The sequence below is a fragment of the Gobius niger genome, assembly GCF_951799975.1.
Source record: "Gobius niger genome assembly, chromosome: 8".
Classification (NCBI taxonomy): Eukaryota; Metazoa; Chordata; class Actinopteri; order Gobiiformes; family Gobiidae; genus Gobius; species Gobius niger.
Genome location: NC_136859.1, coordinates 10969540 through 10987689, shown reverse-complemented (window position 1 = coordinate 10987689; position 18150 = coordinate 10969540). Strand labels below are relative to the sequence as shown.

The 18150-nt window shown below is 41.3% G+C and overlaps 2 protein-coding genes across 2 annotated transcripts in view; one reads left to right on the top strand and one right to left on the bottom strand.

Annotated features, from left to right (window-relative positions):
• Positions 1 to 623: 623 nt before the first annotated feature.
• LOC306966567 (tumor necrosis factor receptor superfamily member 5) lies at positions 624 to 9858 on the top strand. The gene is made up of 8 exons (XM_079561367.1): positions 624 to 1018; positions 2230 to 2355; positions 2540 to 2686; positions 5271 to 5364; positions 5445 to 5521; positions 5618 to 5734; positions 8073 to 8225; positions 9161 to 9858. The coding sequence occupies exons 1-8, from the start codon at positions 949 to 951 to the stop codon at positions 9340 to 9342; spliced, it is 966 nt and encodes a 321-aa protein (XP_079417493.1). The 5' UTR covers positions 624 to 948; the 3' UTR covers positions 9343 to 9858.
• A 344-nt stretch (positions 9859 to 10202) lies between these two features.
• The window catches only part of rbp5 (retinol binding protein 1a, cellular), a 44359-nt gene continuing 36411 nt past the window's right edge, over positions 10203 to 18150 (bottom strand). The window contains exons 2-5 of the mRNA XM_079561387.1: positions 16334 to 16414; positions 14646 to 14830; positions 12095 to 12196; positions 10203 to 10345 (exon numbers count right to left, since the gene is read on the bottom strand). Of these exons, the coding sequence (XP_079417513.1) occupies positions 10292 to 10345; positions 12095 to 12196; positions 14646 to 14830; positions 16334 to 16409 (417 nt within the window). The 5' untranslated portion in view covers positions 16410 to 16414 and the 3' untranslated portion in view covers positions 10203 to 10291. The remainder of the gene's footprint in view (positions 10346 to 12094; positions 12197 to 14645; positions 14831 to 16333; positions 16415 to 18150) is intronic.

Here is an 18150-nt window from a genome sequence, read left to right as displayed (position 1 = left end):
ACCCCACTTTGGGAACCACTGCTGTAGAAAGTCAAGTGTCAAAAATGTAATTCATGGCAATTCAAAGTGCTTCACAGTTGCATAAATACAAGAAAGCAAATAGAATCAATAAAAACATCAACATAAAACTAATCAATTACAGTAAGAGGCAAGAGTGTAGATAAAATACTTTCAGTTATATGCATTTTTAAGTCTTGTTTAGATTCGCTCTACTTGAGAACTATTTTAAGTCTTGTTTTGACTCGCTCTGTCTTGAGCACTATTTTTAAGTCTTGTTTTGACTCGCTCTGTCTTGAGCACTATTTCGCTTTGTCTTGAGCACTATTTCTGTCTTGAGCACTATTTCTGTCGTGAGCACTATTTTTACTTGCTCGTTCACACAAAGTTACCTAACCTCTGTTTTGTCGCTCCTTCTCCTCTGGACATCAACATAAAATTAATCAATTACAGTAAAAGGCAAGAGTGCAGATAAAATACTGGTCGTTGGTCCACAGACTGGTAATGCAGCTTAAAGGAAGTTGACTTTGGTTCTCTCTTCTATTCCAGTAAGTAAATGTGCGTGCAGAGGTCTTACTGCAGTCTCGCACAAATCGAAACAAAGTGACTGTGCGTTGATGTGTTTTGCAGTGCAGAGAGAAGCTGGGGGTCCTGCGATGAGGAAACACATTCTCACTGACAGGAACCTGAACAGGAAGCCAGTGAGAAAAAGGAAAAAGAGCACAGTAGGGTCACTGGGGTTTTCCACACTGTGTAGGATTGAAAAAGTCATGAAGTCTATGCGACAGAGGCAGAAGGAGACGTCAGAGAGCTGAGGGGCAGATTAGAAGAGAGTCAGAAGAAGCTTTAGGTTCAGACTTCATTGAGCAACATTTGAGAAAACAGTTTTGAGCTGGAAAGATGGCCAACTGAAGAGGTATAAGAAAGAGGCTGACACTGAATGGGATAAACATGGCACCAGGTTGCACCAGGGATCAGTACCGCAGTGATAATGGCAAGTGTTGCACAGGCTGCAGGGCAGGTAAGTCGACATAATTTCCGACTGGTGTTCTCAGTTGCATGTATTTGACGGGGGTTTTGTGTAAATGAACATTGAACTTGTTTCTATGTGCAGTCCCTGGACAGTTGTGCTACAATATTATTCTATGTATAAAAGTACTCTTCACACAGAGTTCCCGCCAAGATTTTTTTATTCAAAGCACGAAAAGCAAGACCAGGTCCAAAGTGGTTCAAATGGGATCTTAGGGGAAAGGACATCAAAACACAAAACGTGAATGAAATCCATTTATACAAAGACAAATTGTATCGAAGGCACTGTTTGAGAGACGCTGATCAGGCTGCAGGACAAAAAACAATACAGAAAACATTGCGGTGTGCCATGTAGTTTACAGTCATCTAGTGGCTGAACATCCTGTCGTCTGGTAATAGCACCCGTGTGATAACACTGTTTAACACTGTGAGAAAGAAAATCCCCCTTTGTTCATTTGTGCTTATAGAGAAGACGTTTATTACAGAATTACAGAGGTGTCGGCCATAAACCTGCTCAAAACATCTGCCTGTAAAAAGGAAAATTGTACCATAGACTTCAATGTATTTTGTGTTTTGGAGCTTTAAGTCATCCTCATTGAATAAAATACGAGCAACAGGAGTTTTTATTGGAGAAAAATCCCTCGTAACTTTGCTGGGAGCAGGACAGCGGGAACAGCTCATCTCCTGTTTAAGTTTTAATGTCATTTTCATATTCATTAAAAAACACTCGACCAACAGAAAACACTCTAATTAAAAGCATTTGCTCACACTTCATTAACAAACATAACTACCATATTTCATTAATCTATATGTGAAAATACTTACAGTTTTTAATTCACAATGCAAGTCTAGGCGTTGTCCTGATGATGTGACATTAGCAGCGTCTGAGACCAATTACTGGATGGTGATGACCTGCTTTCCGGTAACACGGGTTAGAGTTTTATAGGTCAAAACATGAGCAATCCATGATAAAAGCATTTATTATTTTTGGATTAATCATGAGTTAAAGCGTTCATAGCATTGTCAATGTCCAGCTAATCAATAGGAGCATGTTTAGTTGCTCCTGTGGCATATTAAACTTAACCACTGAGAGCTTTAATAGCATCATCTACCCTGGATTTTGTGGCTTATGTATATTCAAGGCATAAACTGTAAACTGATCTTTGTTGCGAATGACACTGCCTTTCATTGGTTGTATTTCAGGCACATATAAGCAGAAAGACTGTGATGGGACAGCGGACACGAAATGCGGCAAATGTGGACCGGGTTACTTCATGGCCACCCCAAATCACATGGAGAAATGCTTCAAATGCAAGACGTGCAACTCTCGTAAGTCTCAAAAAACACACTATATGTATACTATAAAGACTGGTCAGGATTTTGCATTGGCCTGGAGCTCCCTCTGCAGGCAGCCGTGGGAATAACTGTAACCCAAGCTCTGAAAGAACTTATGCATTTTTTCCCCATACCACCCATCCCTGCCGCTTACATGTATCTTTCTACTTGCTTTCAGTTAATAATCAAATAACGGTGGTGGAGTGCACGGTGGAGAAGGACACCGTCTGTGCGTGTGCGTCTGGGTTTTACTGCAGTGAAGCCAGTTGTGAACACTGTCGTCCCGCCTCCCGCTGCCAGGAGGGACAAGGGGTCAAGACTCCGGGTAAGATCCTCAGCTTCAGTTTGACACACACTGCGCGATGGATCCACAGGGGATACAGTTACTTGGATATATATATTTTCAAAATGAGAAAAATGATAATGCAACCAGTTTTACCTTTAATAAGTTTAATGATATTGATTCCACGCGACATCTTTGGAGGACACTCCCTGCAGAGATGTTTCAATACACACCGAAGCAGCAACATTAAATCCACAACAACTCACTATTGTTTTCTGATTTAGAAACTAAGCGGTTGGTAGTTATGCGGCTGTTACAATCAAATTGTGAAAACACTGCCTTGACGAAGACTGGATTTAACTCTATCTGCTCTGATCTGGGGCTACTGCAGTTGGTCAGGTCTGCGTTCAGTAACCCTATGAGCCCAAAGGATGAGATCAGCTGAACATCCCGAATGACCAGGTTATTGCATCAGTGGATTTCTTCTTCCCTGATGGCACGGGCATATTCCAAGATGACAATGCCAGGATTCATCAGGCTCACATTGTGAAAGAGTGGATCAGGGAGCTTGAGACATTATTTTCACACATAGAGTGACCGCCACAGAGTTCAGATCTTAACCCCATTGAGAATCTGTGGGATGTGCTGGAGAAGACTTTGCACAGTGGTCTCTCCCATAATTTTTTTTTTTAGCTTTTTTTAAAATTATTATTATATTGAACAAACAAAAATGAAAACAAAATAAAACACAAGACACACTTTCACAGCTTGTGTATCAACCCAAAACCCTCTCTACATTATGTATCAATGCAGTCTGCAAGGGATAAAGTCCAGGAATCACTGCCTTAAACCAGTGCCTCTCGGAAACCACATCCACCACAACAGGGTTGTGTTTGCTGCTGATAGTACCAACATTTAACAGTTCATTTTACTTCAGTTATTTACTTACAAATTAATACGTATCTGATTTTATATATTTATTCAATATACAAACCCAAAAATAAAAGCCACTATCTTTGCCGGACTAGGTTGTCAGAGAATTTAGATAGAATTAGAAATTAGATAGAAAAATTACATTTTCAAAATAAGCATTTGAGAACATCCCATCTACTATTATGTTTTTTTGGCATCATTATTTGTTTCAACCATATGTACATTATGCACAGTGTACATTCTTTTTCTATTATAAACTGTCACAACAAATTTATTTGTTTTGTGGACATATGCAGAGATGACTTTCATGAAGTTTAAACCATTTAGCTGTTTCTTCTTTAATCTGTAATCAAAGTTAACAACAAAAACGTGTGACCTTATTTTTGTGTCAACTTTTTCTTGGTCAGGCACTGTACGCTGGCCCTTTAACTTCAGTATTATCAGAAAAATCAATCTCCAACCAACCCAATTTCCATTAAAGTTGAAATTCTCATCACCTGAAGTGATGTCACACACACAGATGGAGTGTATATATATCTATATTGATTCTTACATTACAAATCCCCATCAATCTGCACGTAATCTACCCCTGTATATGAATCATGGCCTATAAATGTTATAAAACCCCAGCAACGGTTCTAGTTTAGACCGTTGGTTCACAGGAAATCAAATATAGGCGACACTTCAAAGCACTGCTCTGCAAAGTGAACAAACCCATTTTTATTTTTCAGTGCAGAGACCTTTGTTTGGCTTCTTCCAAAACCGGAAAATGCTGCTTAAAGACACATTTCTGAAGAATCACGGTGAACAAGGGAAGGAAGTCACACAATGAGCGAAACCGACTGAAATAAGCGCAGCCAAAAGAGAAACAGAAGCAAAACAAATCAGTGCTTGAAGGTCACACAAAGAAGAATTTTTACAGATTACACAAGTCAAACACGGCTATTAGCATTCTGAAATAACTGGAGGGGTAAAAAGGAAAAAAAGACTAAAACATGTTTGTCCACATACAGTATACAGTAACTACCTCAACAAACAAAAGAAGTCACCACTACAAAAAGGTCACACAGACAGGGATCTCCAACCAGCCATTTCTTGGTAACTCGCCCTTTCTACAGTTCTCTATACGCTTTATGTCACATTTTAAAGGCATCTTAAACATCTTACCACAAATATTAAGGTAAAAAAAAGTTTTAAAGTTTAAAGACACATTTCAATGTATCATGTTTAAGTATCATCTATACGTCCTCCCAAGCCATGTAGTTGCACAAGTGTCTTTGAAACATAAGCAGCTCCTTGGCATTTTTGTGATGTAAAAGTAGCTCACCAGGTAAAAATGGTTGCACACCCCAAAGATTATCAATGGGGTTAAGATCTGGACTCTGCGGTGTCGGATCCTGAACCACTCTTTCACAGTGTGAGCCCGATGAATCCTAGCATTGTCATCTTGAAATATGCCCAAGCCATCAGGGAAGAAGAAATCCGCTGATGGAGTAAACTGGTCATTCAGGATGTTCAGATGATCTCATTCTTTGGGCTCATAGTGTTGCTGAACCTAAACCTGACCGGCGGCAGCAACCCCAGATCATAACAGTTAGATCCAGGTGGAGACTTGCTTTATTGATCAGGTGGTGTATGTGTGAAAATATAAAAGATCTTCCTTGTAAACATCATGCTCTTGTTTTTGTGTCAGCGTCAGGAACAAACGACACAGTCTGTTCCCCGTGTGAGTCCGGCAGCTTCAGCAACGTGTCAGACCACCTCTCAGCGTGTAGAGCCCACACCAGGTGAGCCATCGTCCACCTTTCTGCAATCACTTTGTCTTTTGTGTAAACATTTTTATTATGCTGTGTTCTGTGTCCTCCAGGTGTGGAGAGATCGGGAGAGAGCTCCACATTCCAGGGACAGCGACGACCGACGCCGTCTGTGGAAACTTTATATCATGTAAAAGAAAACACAAATTGAAGAGCCATATCCTTTCCCAATATCTGTGTATGAACAAACTTGACTTGTGCTGTTTTGTCTCCTGTGTGTTCTCAGCGTGTGGCTGGATGCTGCCTGCCGGGCTGTGGATTGGGCTGGTTCTCACCTCATTGATCATTTTTGCTGTAGTGTTGTTTTGTTGGAGGCTCAGACGCTGTCGGCGTCAGAGAACAGGTATGTGGCACAGCTGTGAAGTGCGAATATCGGGGTAAACTGATTAATAGGTAATAGCGGTGACATTAAGACCACTGTCCACCCAACCTTTTAGATAATGTCCCACTTTTTCAATGAGTGTGTTTACATGCACTCGAGTATCCAGGTTATTAATGGGGATTTCAAGTTTCCTGGTTTTGTCTGGTTCATGTAAAGGCAGAATCCTGGTTTCAGTTTCCTGGATAAGCCAATATCCAGGTTATTAGAAACCAGGATATTCTCACTAGGATATTCCCACAGTTTCCAGAATACTGTACCATGTAAACACAGTATCCTGGTTTTTCACCATTGCTGACGTACTGAGCATGTGCAAACCTTTGAAACAGATATGGCAGGAGAAAAAACTTTCCTACAGCCACTTTATCTGGTACCTGAGCTTTTAAAATGTTGTATCTTCAACCAAACATTGAAGTAACCTTAATGTAACAATTACTTTTTTGCGCCGTAGTATCTCCCATGGAAGTCAGCATTACTCTCGGATCAAACCATATTTTATTATTATTTTATTTTTATTCTCATCTCAGTCTCTAAAGCTGGGAAAGAACTCTATTGTACTTATTTGGATAGTTCTTGGGCCTGTGCTTGAGAAATGTCTGAAAAAGCCAGGCGTTAGCCACATTGCTAAAGTATTTAGCTCCTTACCATATTCATCATTAGCTCCGCCCCCTCTGGAGCCTAAATATCCAGGATACTGTAGCTTCTCATGTAAACAGGGATATGATCCTGGTTTCTCAGACGCATGTAAACATCATATCCAGAATACTGACATAACCAGGATATGTTAACCAGGTTACTCAAGCGCATGTAAACACACTCAATGTTGCCAAGGAAACTGAACTGAAGTCAGATTTACATAGAGGATGACAAAATATATAGACGCCTTGGATAAAATACCACGTCCCACTTTTACTACTTTAAGAAAGAGCTTTAGTCATAAAATCTGTTGGTATAAAGACTTGTTGATTGTGTGGTGGAAAGAGAATAAATGGAGTTCTGAAAGATAATTATAAAATCCAACATGTGACATCTCCACAGTAGAGTCCCCATAGCAAAAGGTCATTTCTATCTTCACGCTGCCGTCATGCCGCTCGTTCTCAGTAATCACCTCCGGTTTGATGTCGACTGGCGGTGGCATTTGAAAGCCAGACTGTGCATATTTAGCTCAGAGGATGTGAGACTCCTGCATGATGCTACAGAAATCTTGCAGAGCACATCATGTATCAAGTTTAAAAGAACCCACTTCCTGTGACACACTTAAAGACAGACTCTGACGCAGGTTCACGGTAAATATCAGCGGTGACAGCTCAAAGTGAGACCAGCTCCTACGCCAGAGTCTCACCAGCTCAATTAACTTCAATGGCTTTTCATTCAGCTTTTACTGTACTCCCTCTGAAACTACGCACCACTAGTGGAATTTAGAGCATGAGAAATGGAAACATACAAACTCCTTACTACGACTGATATCAGCACATTTAATTTGACAATCTACCGCTATGTACCAATGTATGTGCATGATCTTTGGTTTTTGGACCCGATGAAGCCAGTTACCTGACAGCTCCGCCCCTCAGTTAAATCAAAAGTGTTGGGCAGTGCGGTGGCTTAGTGGTTTGTTTGTTATTATTGCAACACAACATCTAAACAGAGCATGACTCAGATCATGACTCCCATGCTCTGACTAATCTGGGTACTCTCTGGTGATGTGCTGTTCCTCTATTTTGGACTGCAAAAAGTACCGTAATTTAGAATTAAGTTACACTTTCTTGAAATAAGTACAACCCATCCATGCGGTAAGTTTTTTACATTTGAAATTAAGAAAAAAGATCTAATCATACTTGGATTCAATGGATACTTGATATCAGATTGTTGATGTTTTGGACAAATTCCTTGAAATTAGTCACTCAAAACAAGAACAAATTTCCTTTTTTCAGCCAAATTTTACTCATCTCTCGATTTGTTGTGGTAAAAGGTCCCAACGCCTACATTAGGCACTCGAAAGCGCTTTGCAGCAAGAAACCACTCACTCATTCACACTCTCATTCAGACACCAATGTGTGCAGACACTGGAGGCAAGGTGGGTGAAGTGTCTTGCCCAAGGACACAACTTCTGCCCATATACCTCGCTCAAGTCCCAGATGAAGCTGCCTGTTAAATGGAGTTGACAGATTTTAAGGGGACAATAAAATAATCTTTTACCTCACCAGAGATATACTATAAAGAAAGAATGGACTCTACACGGATAATAATCGTGTATTCACTTGTACAAATGTATCATATTGATTATTTTAAAATTTGTTTTCAGAGAACCTGAGTCGGCCTGAAGCTCCAGTGGACGAGGTCTTACCTGAGGAGGTCCTTCTGAAGCTTCCTGTGCCCTCAAAGGAGCTAAACGGACTCTACCAGGACGAGACCTACAAACCCTCGTACTCCTGCGAACTGCCAGCCTTTGTGTCAGGTCAGTAACTACCATCATCCAAATGACATCGTGAAGAATGAGGTTGTAAAACAAAGAAAATGGGGCCACAACTGACTTCAGTCTAATGTAATTTAGTCATTTTTTATAATTTACTTAATTTTATACCAGTCCTGTTAGATTCACTGTGGATAAGCCAAATTTGATTTAATTATGCATCCATCCATCCATCCATCCGTCCGTCCATCCATCCATCCATTCATTTATTTTCTTCCAAGTGTCCGTTGCCGGGTCGTGGCATTGCACCAGCCCCTATGGCTCCTCCTGCAGGTGGTGGGTCCACAGAAGGACGGCCTCACAATTCAAACTGGGCCTGTTGGTCTCTCATAAGGAGCTTCTGAACCGCTCTTTGTCTGACCCGTCACCTATAGGACCATGGGAGACTCTACCAGGGGCACGAAGCCCCAGACAACAGAGCTCCCAGGATCATTCGGGTGCTCAAACCCCTCCACCACGTTAAGGTGGAGGGGTTTGAGAGCAGATGGAGCCCTAGGTGGCCGCCTAGGTCTCCAATGCCCAGGGCCATCCCTCGTTTCTGTAATTTCTCTTTGCCACGGCCAAGAAAGGATGATACTGTATTACATTTTGTCCCTGTAATAATATACTTTTGATGTGCCATGTTTACACAGTAGGTATTTATTAATGGAATCGGCACCATTTATTTCTGACTTTCAACAACATACTCTGCACTAAAATTTTGATATTGACAATAAAGCATGTACAACTTGCCATGTTGGACTGTAGATAAGTGTAGGCGTCATGCCCCAAAAACATAATGACAGTTTGCACCGTCAGAGCTGGATTCAAACTGGCAACTTCCTTTCACAGTTTTGCAAGACAAGTGTGTTGGGTTTTTATATTTTTGTTGACATGTTTAAGATCAACTCTCTCACCTCATACTGTTTTTATGTTTTCAGATGGTGTGGTGATAAGCTGTGACGCACAGGACACCGACGACAGCAGCGTTCCCATCACCCCCCTCAAAGCCTCCGTCTCCTTCAGCGAGTCGCAGCATTTAAACGGCACCTCCGGATACAGCACGGGCAACTACAGCAGAACAATGTCCGAGCCACAGGAGGACGAGTGGTGTGACACATGACACATCTGTGGAGCAAAGCCACTGGACATTCACCTTCTGGACCTTTTCGTATGGGACAAAACTGAAGAGGGGATTTGTAAACGATGCCGCCCCCTGGAGGAGATTAGGAGGAGGTTCAAGCCCTTTCTCTGAATATAGTAGTGTCTGTAGTTATGAAAACATTTTAAGATTATTTATTTCATTTATAGATTTTGCTTTCACCTATACAAGGTTATTTTTTACATCTCCTGAACTCCTTGTGAACTATTTCTTTTACAATAAAGTATATTTTTATATTCACCTGTACTAAAAAAAAACAACGATAAAGCATTGCAGACGTTTTGATTTATTTTTCTAACATCTTGAAGTTAGTGCAAAGTGAAGAACACAGGGAATGTTTACAAGTTGTTCCATTGCTCCCGGAGTTCATAATCGAACAGTATTAGTACCACAAACAGACAGGCAACAGTAATCAGGCACATTATACTCCATATACACAACATTAATGATTATATAAAAAACAGAAAACAAACTAAAGGCTTTGTAACAACAGCTGCTTTTCTACTGACAATACACTGATGTTGCCGTAATACTAACAGAAAGAAACTAGTGGTTCTCAGATTTTGCCTTGGTTTTGAGCCAGTCGTAACTTGGACTTGGTTTAGTCCTGTTTTACACATATTTGTCTTAGGTGGAATTGGGAGAGTGGAATAACAAACCGGGGATTAGACGTAATTTCACGGTTTCTTTTGTTCATTGGTGCAAAGCAGTTAGAGACCTTTCTATGGGGGGCAGATCACTATGGAGACAGGCCCTAATAATCCAATTAATACTAGCATCCAGAGACGCTCAGAGGCTTAACCAGGGTAACTTCAACTAGTTTCATGGTATAGTGAGCCCTGACAAATATTTTCCGAAGTGGTACTTGGTGGTAAAAAGATAAAAATCGAGAACCACAGGCTCAGCGGCTTCAGTCGGCCTTCTTGAAGACTTGCTTGGCGATGATGCCTTCGACTCTCATCTCCTGCAGAGAAAAACAAGCAGACAGTGAAAAGCTTAGTTTTAACCGACAAAGAGGATTTTCACAGCAATTGTTGCCTGACCAGGAAAAAACTGGGTTAACTAACGGTTAATGTTGTTGCTGCAGTTGTTCAGGTCTAGGTTCAGCATCACTATGTGCCCAAAGGATGAGATCAGCTGAACGACCTGAATGACCAGGTTATTTCTTCTTCCCTGATGAAACGGGCATATTCCAAGATGACAATGCCAGGATTCATGCCACATTGTCAAAGAGTGGCACAGGGAGCCTGCGGCATCATTTCACTGGATCTTTTGACATTGCAGAAGCTAGTCAAAGCTCAAGGGGGTCCAATCAAATATTAGAGCAGTGTCAGGCTCTATCAGGCAGTGTACATTATTTGTCAAATATAAATTGTCACAAACAAAAAAAATAGATGCAAGTTGTCATTTTTATACTCACTACTGCCCCCTCTGGTCTAACACGTAACTGCAGTTTATATATTAGGCTCGTGCATGACGGTACTTTGGACCGAATTAACATCTTTTTGAGTGACAGTGCAGGATTTTAGAGGCAGTTGTGATGAACAGGTCTGAGCTCATTCTACACATTAGGACATGGTTGAAACATGTAGGGGAGGAAAATTCATAATTTTAACATGTTTAAACTCATTATAGTCCCTTTAAGGGGACATATCATGCAAAATTGACTTTCATGAAGTTTAAACCATTTAGCTGTTTCTTCTACGGCGTCAGCGCCTCGTTCTGTACTTCCTGAATACAATCGCATCATTGTTCAAACCCCGAAATTGTCAACATTATTGATTTTGTGTGTTCGAAGTGTGTTTTGTTACGTAGCTGCCAGGAGGAGCCCCAGTCAAGATTTTCACCTGCTCATTGCCTGCATTTTATTGTCACTATTTAATTCTCACAGAGATATATTGGTGAATTTCTCCTTTGTGAGATCAATAAAGGATTATCTTATCTTATCTTAAAATGTCAAAGCTGAGGCACCACAATAAGGTCTATGTTTAGGCTCCATAACATAACATGTCCACTTTAATGCATTTTAAAAGCAACCTTCTCTGGCCATCTCTTAGTCAGTCACACCCTTACCCCAAAATCATCCCAGTCTGAATAACTTGTCAATGTATTTGTGCCATATTTAGTAAAGTTAGTTTAATTAAGTACTTAACCCCAAACCGTGACTCCTTTGATTCACAGGTTTATGTGCGGGACAATGCACTTTCTGGCACATCAAAGAGGAGATGAATGAGTCACGTCCGGATCTGGCCTGTGTCCAAAAATAACCCCCTTTATGTCTCTATGCGGTTCATCATTTGACCCTATAATCTGTCTCCCCTCCCTCTCCTTTTCCCAGTGTTAATTTCACTGACTAATATATTTTACCCCTCCCTCTCCCTCTCTCCTCACCATCTCTCCTCTCCCCTGCTTTGTGTAACCTCTAAACCCACCGGGCTGATCCCTTACTGGCATTTTTTTGCGGCAGTCCTCCCCTGAATGTAGACGCAGTGTTGACAATGCACTGCTTTGTCCCACCCGGTGCAGCAGCAGAGGTATTAGTAATCCAGCGTGAGAGGGTTAGAGGGATGGAGAGGAGAAGAGGCTTATTTACGCACAACACCACGAGAAAGTTACAAAAAGCTTAACCGATGGAAATGCTGCATAGTAACACGTGAAATTAAAACGCATGTGATTCGTTTTCGTTCAGCTGGTCTCCTTAACCTTTTCTTACCAGGTGCAGCTTGTCTCCGTCGAGCCAGTGCGTCCAGCCTCTGCCCTGTTTCTCTCCTCTCTGCACACACAGAAGCTTGTCGCCCTCCCAGCTCACTGTCGTCTGCAAACAAACACAAATGATGTGGGCAATTTACATGTTAAGCAGTCTGGCATTTGTGAATAGAGTTTTACAGTGAATGGCAGACTGGACAAAATAGTTGTGTTAAAATAGAACAAAACACTGACTTCTTGCCCGTCTCTCACATTTATATTTGTGCAGAAAGAAAGAAGTGACACGGTTATAGACGCTATTTTATTATACGGCTTTAATGTTTATGAAGCTGCTGCATATTTTCAAAAAGTAGTTCTGATTAAAGGTACACTGTGTAACATTTTGGACTACACTGTTGCCGGCAAAACAAAACATGCTCCTATGACCAGCTCAACACAGAAAATGCTATTACGGGTAATAAACAAATGTGTTTGGATGAGAAACTAACCTGTTTAAATCTCAAATTCTGCTGCCTTTCGTCACATCTCCATGGAGACGAGCTGGAGACGTACCCACTCCCGGTAAAGTTTACAGTCATATCTTAGGAGGAGTGAGCTTCATAAATGCTTGTTTGTACATTTATGAGGTATTTTTCAATGATGAAAATATCTGTCATAAAATAAATGCTTGTATTTAAATGTTATTTATTGGTTAAAATTCTACACTGTGTGGCTTTAAATGAAGTAAAAGTAGCAATATTGCATCAAGAAGCTAAGGCCCTATACCTGATTTTTCTGATAAAAGACAATGAAAAAGGAACACCCTAAATTAAAATGTTAGTTGTGGAGTGTATCGGTACATGTCACTACTTGCAGGGTCACTTTTCTGGGTCATTTTAAAGGAATATTCTTCCATACTGAGATATCTTTGTGAAAGGTTCATGCTGTCTTCTTAGGTTAAGCCTATTACAGTTTTGTTCTTTTAGTAAGACAGAAGGTTTAGTTTACCTGCTTATGGAGGTAAACTAAAGATAAGATAAGATAAACCTTTATTGATCTCACAAAGGAGAAACCTTCTGTCTTACTTAAAGAACATACTGAGATATGTTCTTACCTGAGCTTAGACGAGTTGATGCGTAACTGTCTGGTCTTTGTGGGTACCCTCAGTTACACAAATGTTGTTAGCATGTAGCCTCTCCCAGCATAGCTATAGCACCAAACTACATTGTGAAGCGTTGTAACAACTGGAGTACTTCAGCGGACTTCAGTTATTACGCCTCACAATATATTTCCCCTTTTTATCCGCTTAGAAAATCGACATGTTTGATTTTGTGTTAATATACTTGGATTGTGTAAAGTTCACCTAACTTTATTTAAATAGGGAAAACGTGGAGCAGCGTGTTTGCTTATAACTTCACCCCAGTTTGGAGCTATACCTTTGCTGGGAGAGGCTAAATGCTAACAACATTGTGTGACTGAGGGTACGCACAAAGACCAGACAGGTACAAATCAACTCGTCTAAGCTCAAGTAAGAACATATCCCAGTATGTAAAAACGGTGGCCTGTTCCTTTCACAGAAATGCTACTTGCCGGCAAGTTCATGAAACTGCTACAAATGCTTTATAGTTAGATACACAGTTAACAATATACTACAGGGGAAAAACAGGGATAGTGCCTTTAATGTTTCCCCCAGTCTAATAAATGTAGTGTATTCCCTCCTGTGTGGAGGAGGGGATGTGCCCAAACCTAGTTTAGACTTCCATGGAGCGCTGACCTGACCTAGGGTGAATATCAGGGTCGTTGAGGTTGAGGTTCATTAGCATGACTATGGCCTTGTTGTTGTGCACCAGGGGTGGGCAATGTCAGGCCCGAGGGCAAAATCTGGCCCTCCAGCAAAGAACTTCTGGCCCATAATTTTGAGAAATGTTACTACACAAATCAGAGATCAAATACCTGGTAATCTTCTGTTAAAAATGTGGAAAATACTGTTGATTCTGTTAAAAATGTCCATGCAAAACAGCCTATTGGGTCTTAATATTAAATACAATATGGGCATTTTGAGGAGTGGGGCTTTACTTTACCCTTGGTGTTTGTGGCGATTCATAAAATTGGCCCTCCACCAAGCAAACCTGCCTATCCCTGTTGTTCACCATGAGAGGAGAAATATATTAATTTCCACACACCTCAGTCCAGATGACTACTGTCTAAAGTCTTTAGTTTGTGTTAAAACCATTAAGCGACAATGATGAAGTAGCTCGCAGCTTAAATCCATGTTTTGTTTTGTTTTTGCTGAGCTAAGAGCATCATCACAGCCTTTATTAAATCTTATATGGCCCAGTGATGAGGAGTCCAATCTACATTAGTATAGCTAGTTTGACAGGCGGATTGAAGAAATGGTCATGAAGCTATAGAGTTTTGAGAAAAGTATCAGAGCTGATGCCTAAGCATTATAAAAATCTCTTAATGCTTCTGTACAGTGTTTGTCGTTTAATCCCCATGAAACTCCATAGAAAAGGCCCACTCGATTGACTTTGTGATTGAGATTGAGAGCTTAGAGGAAAGAATACAATGAGACAAACCTGGCAGGTGCGCCCGTCCACTGGCCCCAAGTCCTCGGTGAACTCCTGCCCGATCACAAAGTCCATGAAGAAGTTCTTGAAGGTGGTCATGGTCTTGATCTTCATGGTCCCTGAGGCCGGGTCGTGTGTGATTTCTTTGGTGGGTTTCAGCAGACACACGATTTTCCTCAAAGCAAAATTTATATCTGCAAGAAAAGATCCAGTTCTGTAATTGTCAATCCTACCTCCCATGAAGTGCATAGAAGTAAAGGCCTCGCTTTACTCTCAACTCCTTGATGCAAAAAACAATAGTAAACATAATAGAGCATGTAAAAAAAAAAACAATTTGAGGCAGCTGGAGGGAAGGGGAGAGTTAAGTCTTTTTTACTGTGTGTTGTAATGTACGTAGTCCTGTAATAATGGAAATATTAATCATATATCATCATTGTTTTCAAGATCTTTCTTGTAAACAGGAGTGTTAAAAAGTATTGGCTTCAAAATATTCACAGAAACAACCACCGGTGCAGCAGTGGTTCCCAACCCGGGTAACAGGCACGGCCCAACGTGGCCCCAACACACACAACGAGGACTTTGAGGAAAAAAAGGTTAGGAACCAATGACCTAGTAAATACAAAAAACCTGTGGGAGCGCTCGCCGGATCCAACAGAAGTGTAAGCGATATGGTTTTCTGCAGGATCCCGAGTCGGCAGAGGATAAATAGAGAAAGAGAATGAGATCCGAGGCACACAAAATCAGCTACAAGTGAAATGTATTGAACGCGTTTCGACCTAGTAAATACATCTGATCACTCACTGGCAGTGTTGGAGAGAATACATCGAAATTGTATTTGATTACGGAGTACTTTCCTCAAAATGTATCTTGTAACCTATTCCGTAACTTTGTCTAATCAGAGCATTGCATTCTGATTCTGAATACTTAAAATACTTTCACGTTGATGTACTTTATATTCATGCATAAAAACACGCAGCTACACCACACATTTGAAATGCAAAAACAGCACTTTGCAAATGCACAAAGTCCAGAATGACATAGAGCTACACTTTTCCCTGGCCATTTTGATCTTTTTCAGTCTCTTATTGTTATGAAACTGAAATGTAATGACTGAGTATTGCAATATATTCATTTGATTTTGGAAGTAGCTGTATTATAAATACCCTCAAATGAAAAAGTATGTTTGTCGGAATATAGTTACTCAACATGTGTATTGTAAATATGTATAGTTCATTAACATGCACTCCCCGCCCCTGACATGTTGAAGGTTAATGTTAAGATGTTTTGTTTCAATACAGATACATCCCTGTTATGTCCTTGTTCCAATACGATCTGCTGCTGCCCTTTTGCCTGGTTTTACATCGATCTAACCTACTCCTCAGTTCTTATTTTGTCTGTACAAGATTTGAGGTGTTATCTCTTGAAGACGAGCCCCTCCTCCCCCCTCCTCCTCCTCTCTCCTCTCCTTGTACCCCCGGTGTGCGAGTGTGGGGTCACGCAAAGGACAAGACGACGACTACATCAAACTAATGTCTCGCTGTGAAAGAGGATGGGCCATTTACGAACATCAATAACGTCGCTCTCTCTCAAAGGGACGCGCGGATGCAGCTGCTGCGCGCACCGGGTGAACCTGTACGCTTTCATAACCCGATTACGCAGCTTTATGAAAGAAAAGGGGGGAAAAAAAAATCTCTTACCTAAAGCTTCAAGGTAGGAATCCATGTTGTCCTGCTCCACCATGTGAAAAGTCCCGGAGTAATTAGGTTTAGACATATTTTCTTTCACCTGTTGGGTCTCGGTGTCAGCGCTCCTGCCTCTGTGCCAAAGGGTGTCTGGTCCGGGATTGTTGTTGTTGCGCGTTGCCTCTGCTTGCCTCTGCTTGCGCCTTTGTAACTCGGGGTAAAGCAGGAAGAGAAAGTGGCGATCTGAAGCTTGCCTTGGTGTTAGTTTCTGCTTGGATCGCTGCCAGAAGCTCCGTTGCTGTGGGTAAAGTTTTGTGGCGTGTGCGCTGCATGTGAAGAGGATTCTCATTCATCTCTCCAGAGGCAGGGGCGGCGCGTAGCACGTTTAGGGGCGTGTGGGGAGGAGAGGGAGAGCAGTGAAATTGGAGGAAGAAGAATTACCTCAGACATTTTAAGAGCTGGGAATGGATTAGAACCTTATGTTGCAGTGAATCACGAAGAAAAATGTGTAGGGGATTTACTTTGGCCCAGTGGCGCAGTATCATGTTAGTAAGAGATCTATTGTTGCATGTAATGTCTACACCAGTGCTTCTCAAACTGGGCAAAGTCAGAAAAATATTGCACACAGTTCTAGAAGTGGGGAAACCGTGACTAAATGTTGAGCCTAGACCAACCCAGCAGGCGGTAAAAAAAAAAACAAATAGGTGCGTAACTGCAGTCAAAGGAGTCTTAAAGTGATAGTCTGTACATTTCAATGCTTTACAAATTGAATAGATTGTGTATAATTGACCGCCTGGGTCTGAAATGTGAGGTAACATAAGTATCTTTCCCTCCCTTAGCTGATTTCAGACACTAATCAGAATCCACGGGACACCACTTTGACCAATGAGACGAGCTTTCCTTTTTCTGGGGAAGGGGGAGGAGCTTGATCGTTTACTTCTGAAAATTCTGTTCCTGCTCTCCTCCTTTTGCAAACTAAGAAGTGCTTTCTGGTTAAAGAGGGGAGGAATTTGACTCTATCGCTCCTCACTTTGCAAACTTAAAGGACAATCACTTTAAGTGCCACACAAAACAGCCCACAGATCATTGAGAAACACTGGTCTACACTGTCTCTTCAGTGTGCTGCTGACTACAGGGAGGAGACTGCAGTGTACATGCCAGGTCTAGCTGGCTGGTAATCTAACTAAATGGTTCGCTCAGCCAGTAGGACCATTGGCTGCACTTTGCTCCTGGAGGCCAGATGTAAAGCTAGATTCTCAAATCGAGCTTTACGACTTGCTAATGATGCCTCAGGCCACCCTTTTGTGAGATGCTTCCCTCAGGGAGAAGGTATCGCTCTGGCAAATGTTCTACTTATCACTATTTAAACAGTTTCTTTCCCCAAGCTGTGATCACCTTAAAGGAACAGGCCACAGTTCTTCCATACTGAGATATGTTCTTACCTGAGCTTAGACGAGTTGATACGTACCTGTCTGGTCTTTGTGCCCGTGGAAGAGACTCTTAAGCTTTTTATGTGGCTTTGTTTGTTTTTATGTTGTGTCCTTTTACGTGTTGACACTGCACTTTGAGCTCCTTGCACATTTTTTTCCAATGTGGTTTTACACTGCGAATGGCCAATACAGTGAATCTCAATCTGATCTGACTGAAGAACAGGTTATTCCACCAGTCAGGAGGTTGAGCTCTCTCCCTTCCCCTCTGGTTAAGCCTATCAGGGACGGTGAACTCTTACCAAAACATGAAAACACAGGAATGACCTATGAAGTGATTTCAACCATAGATAAACTGTCAACACCTCACACCAACTCTGCCAAAGTGACATTATCTTTTCATTT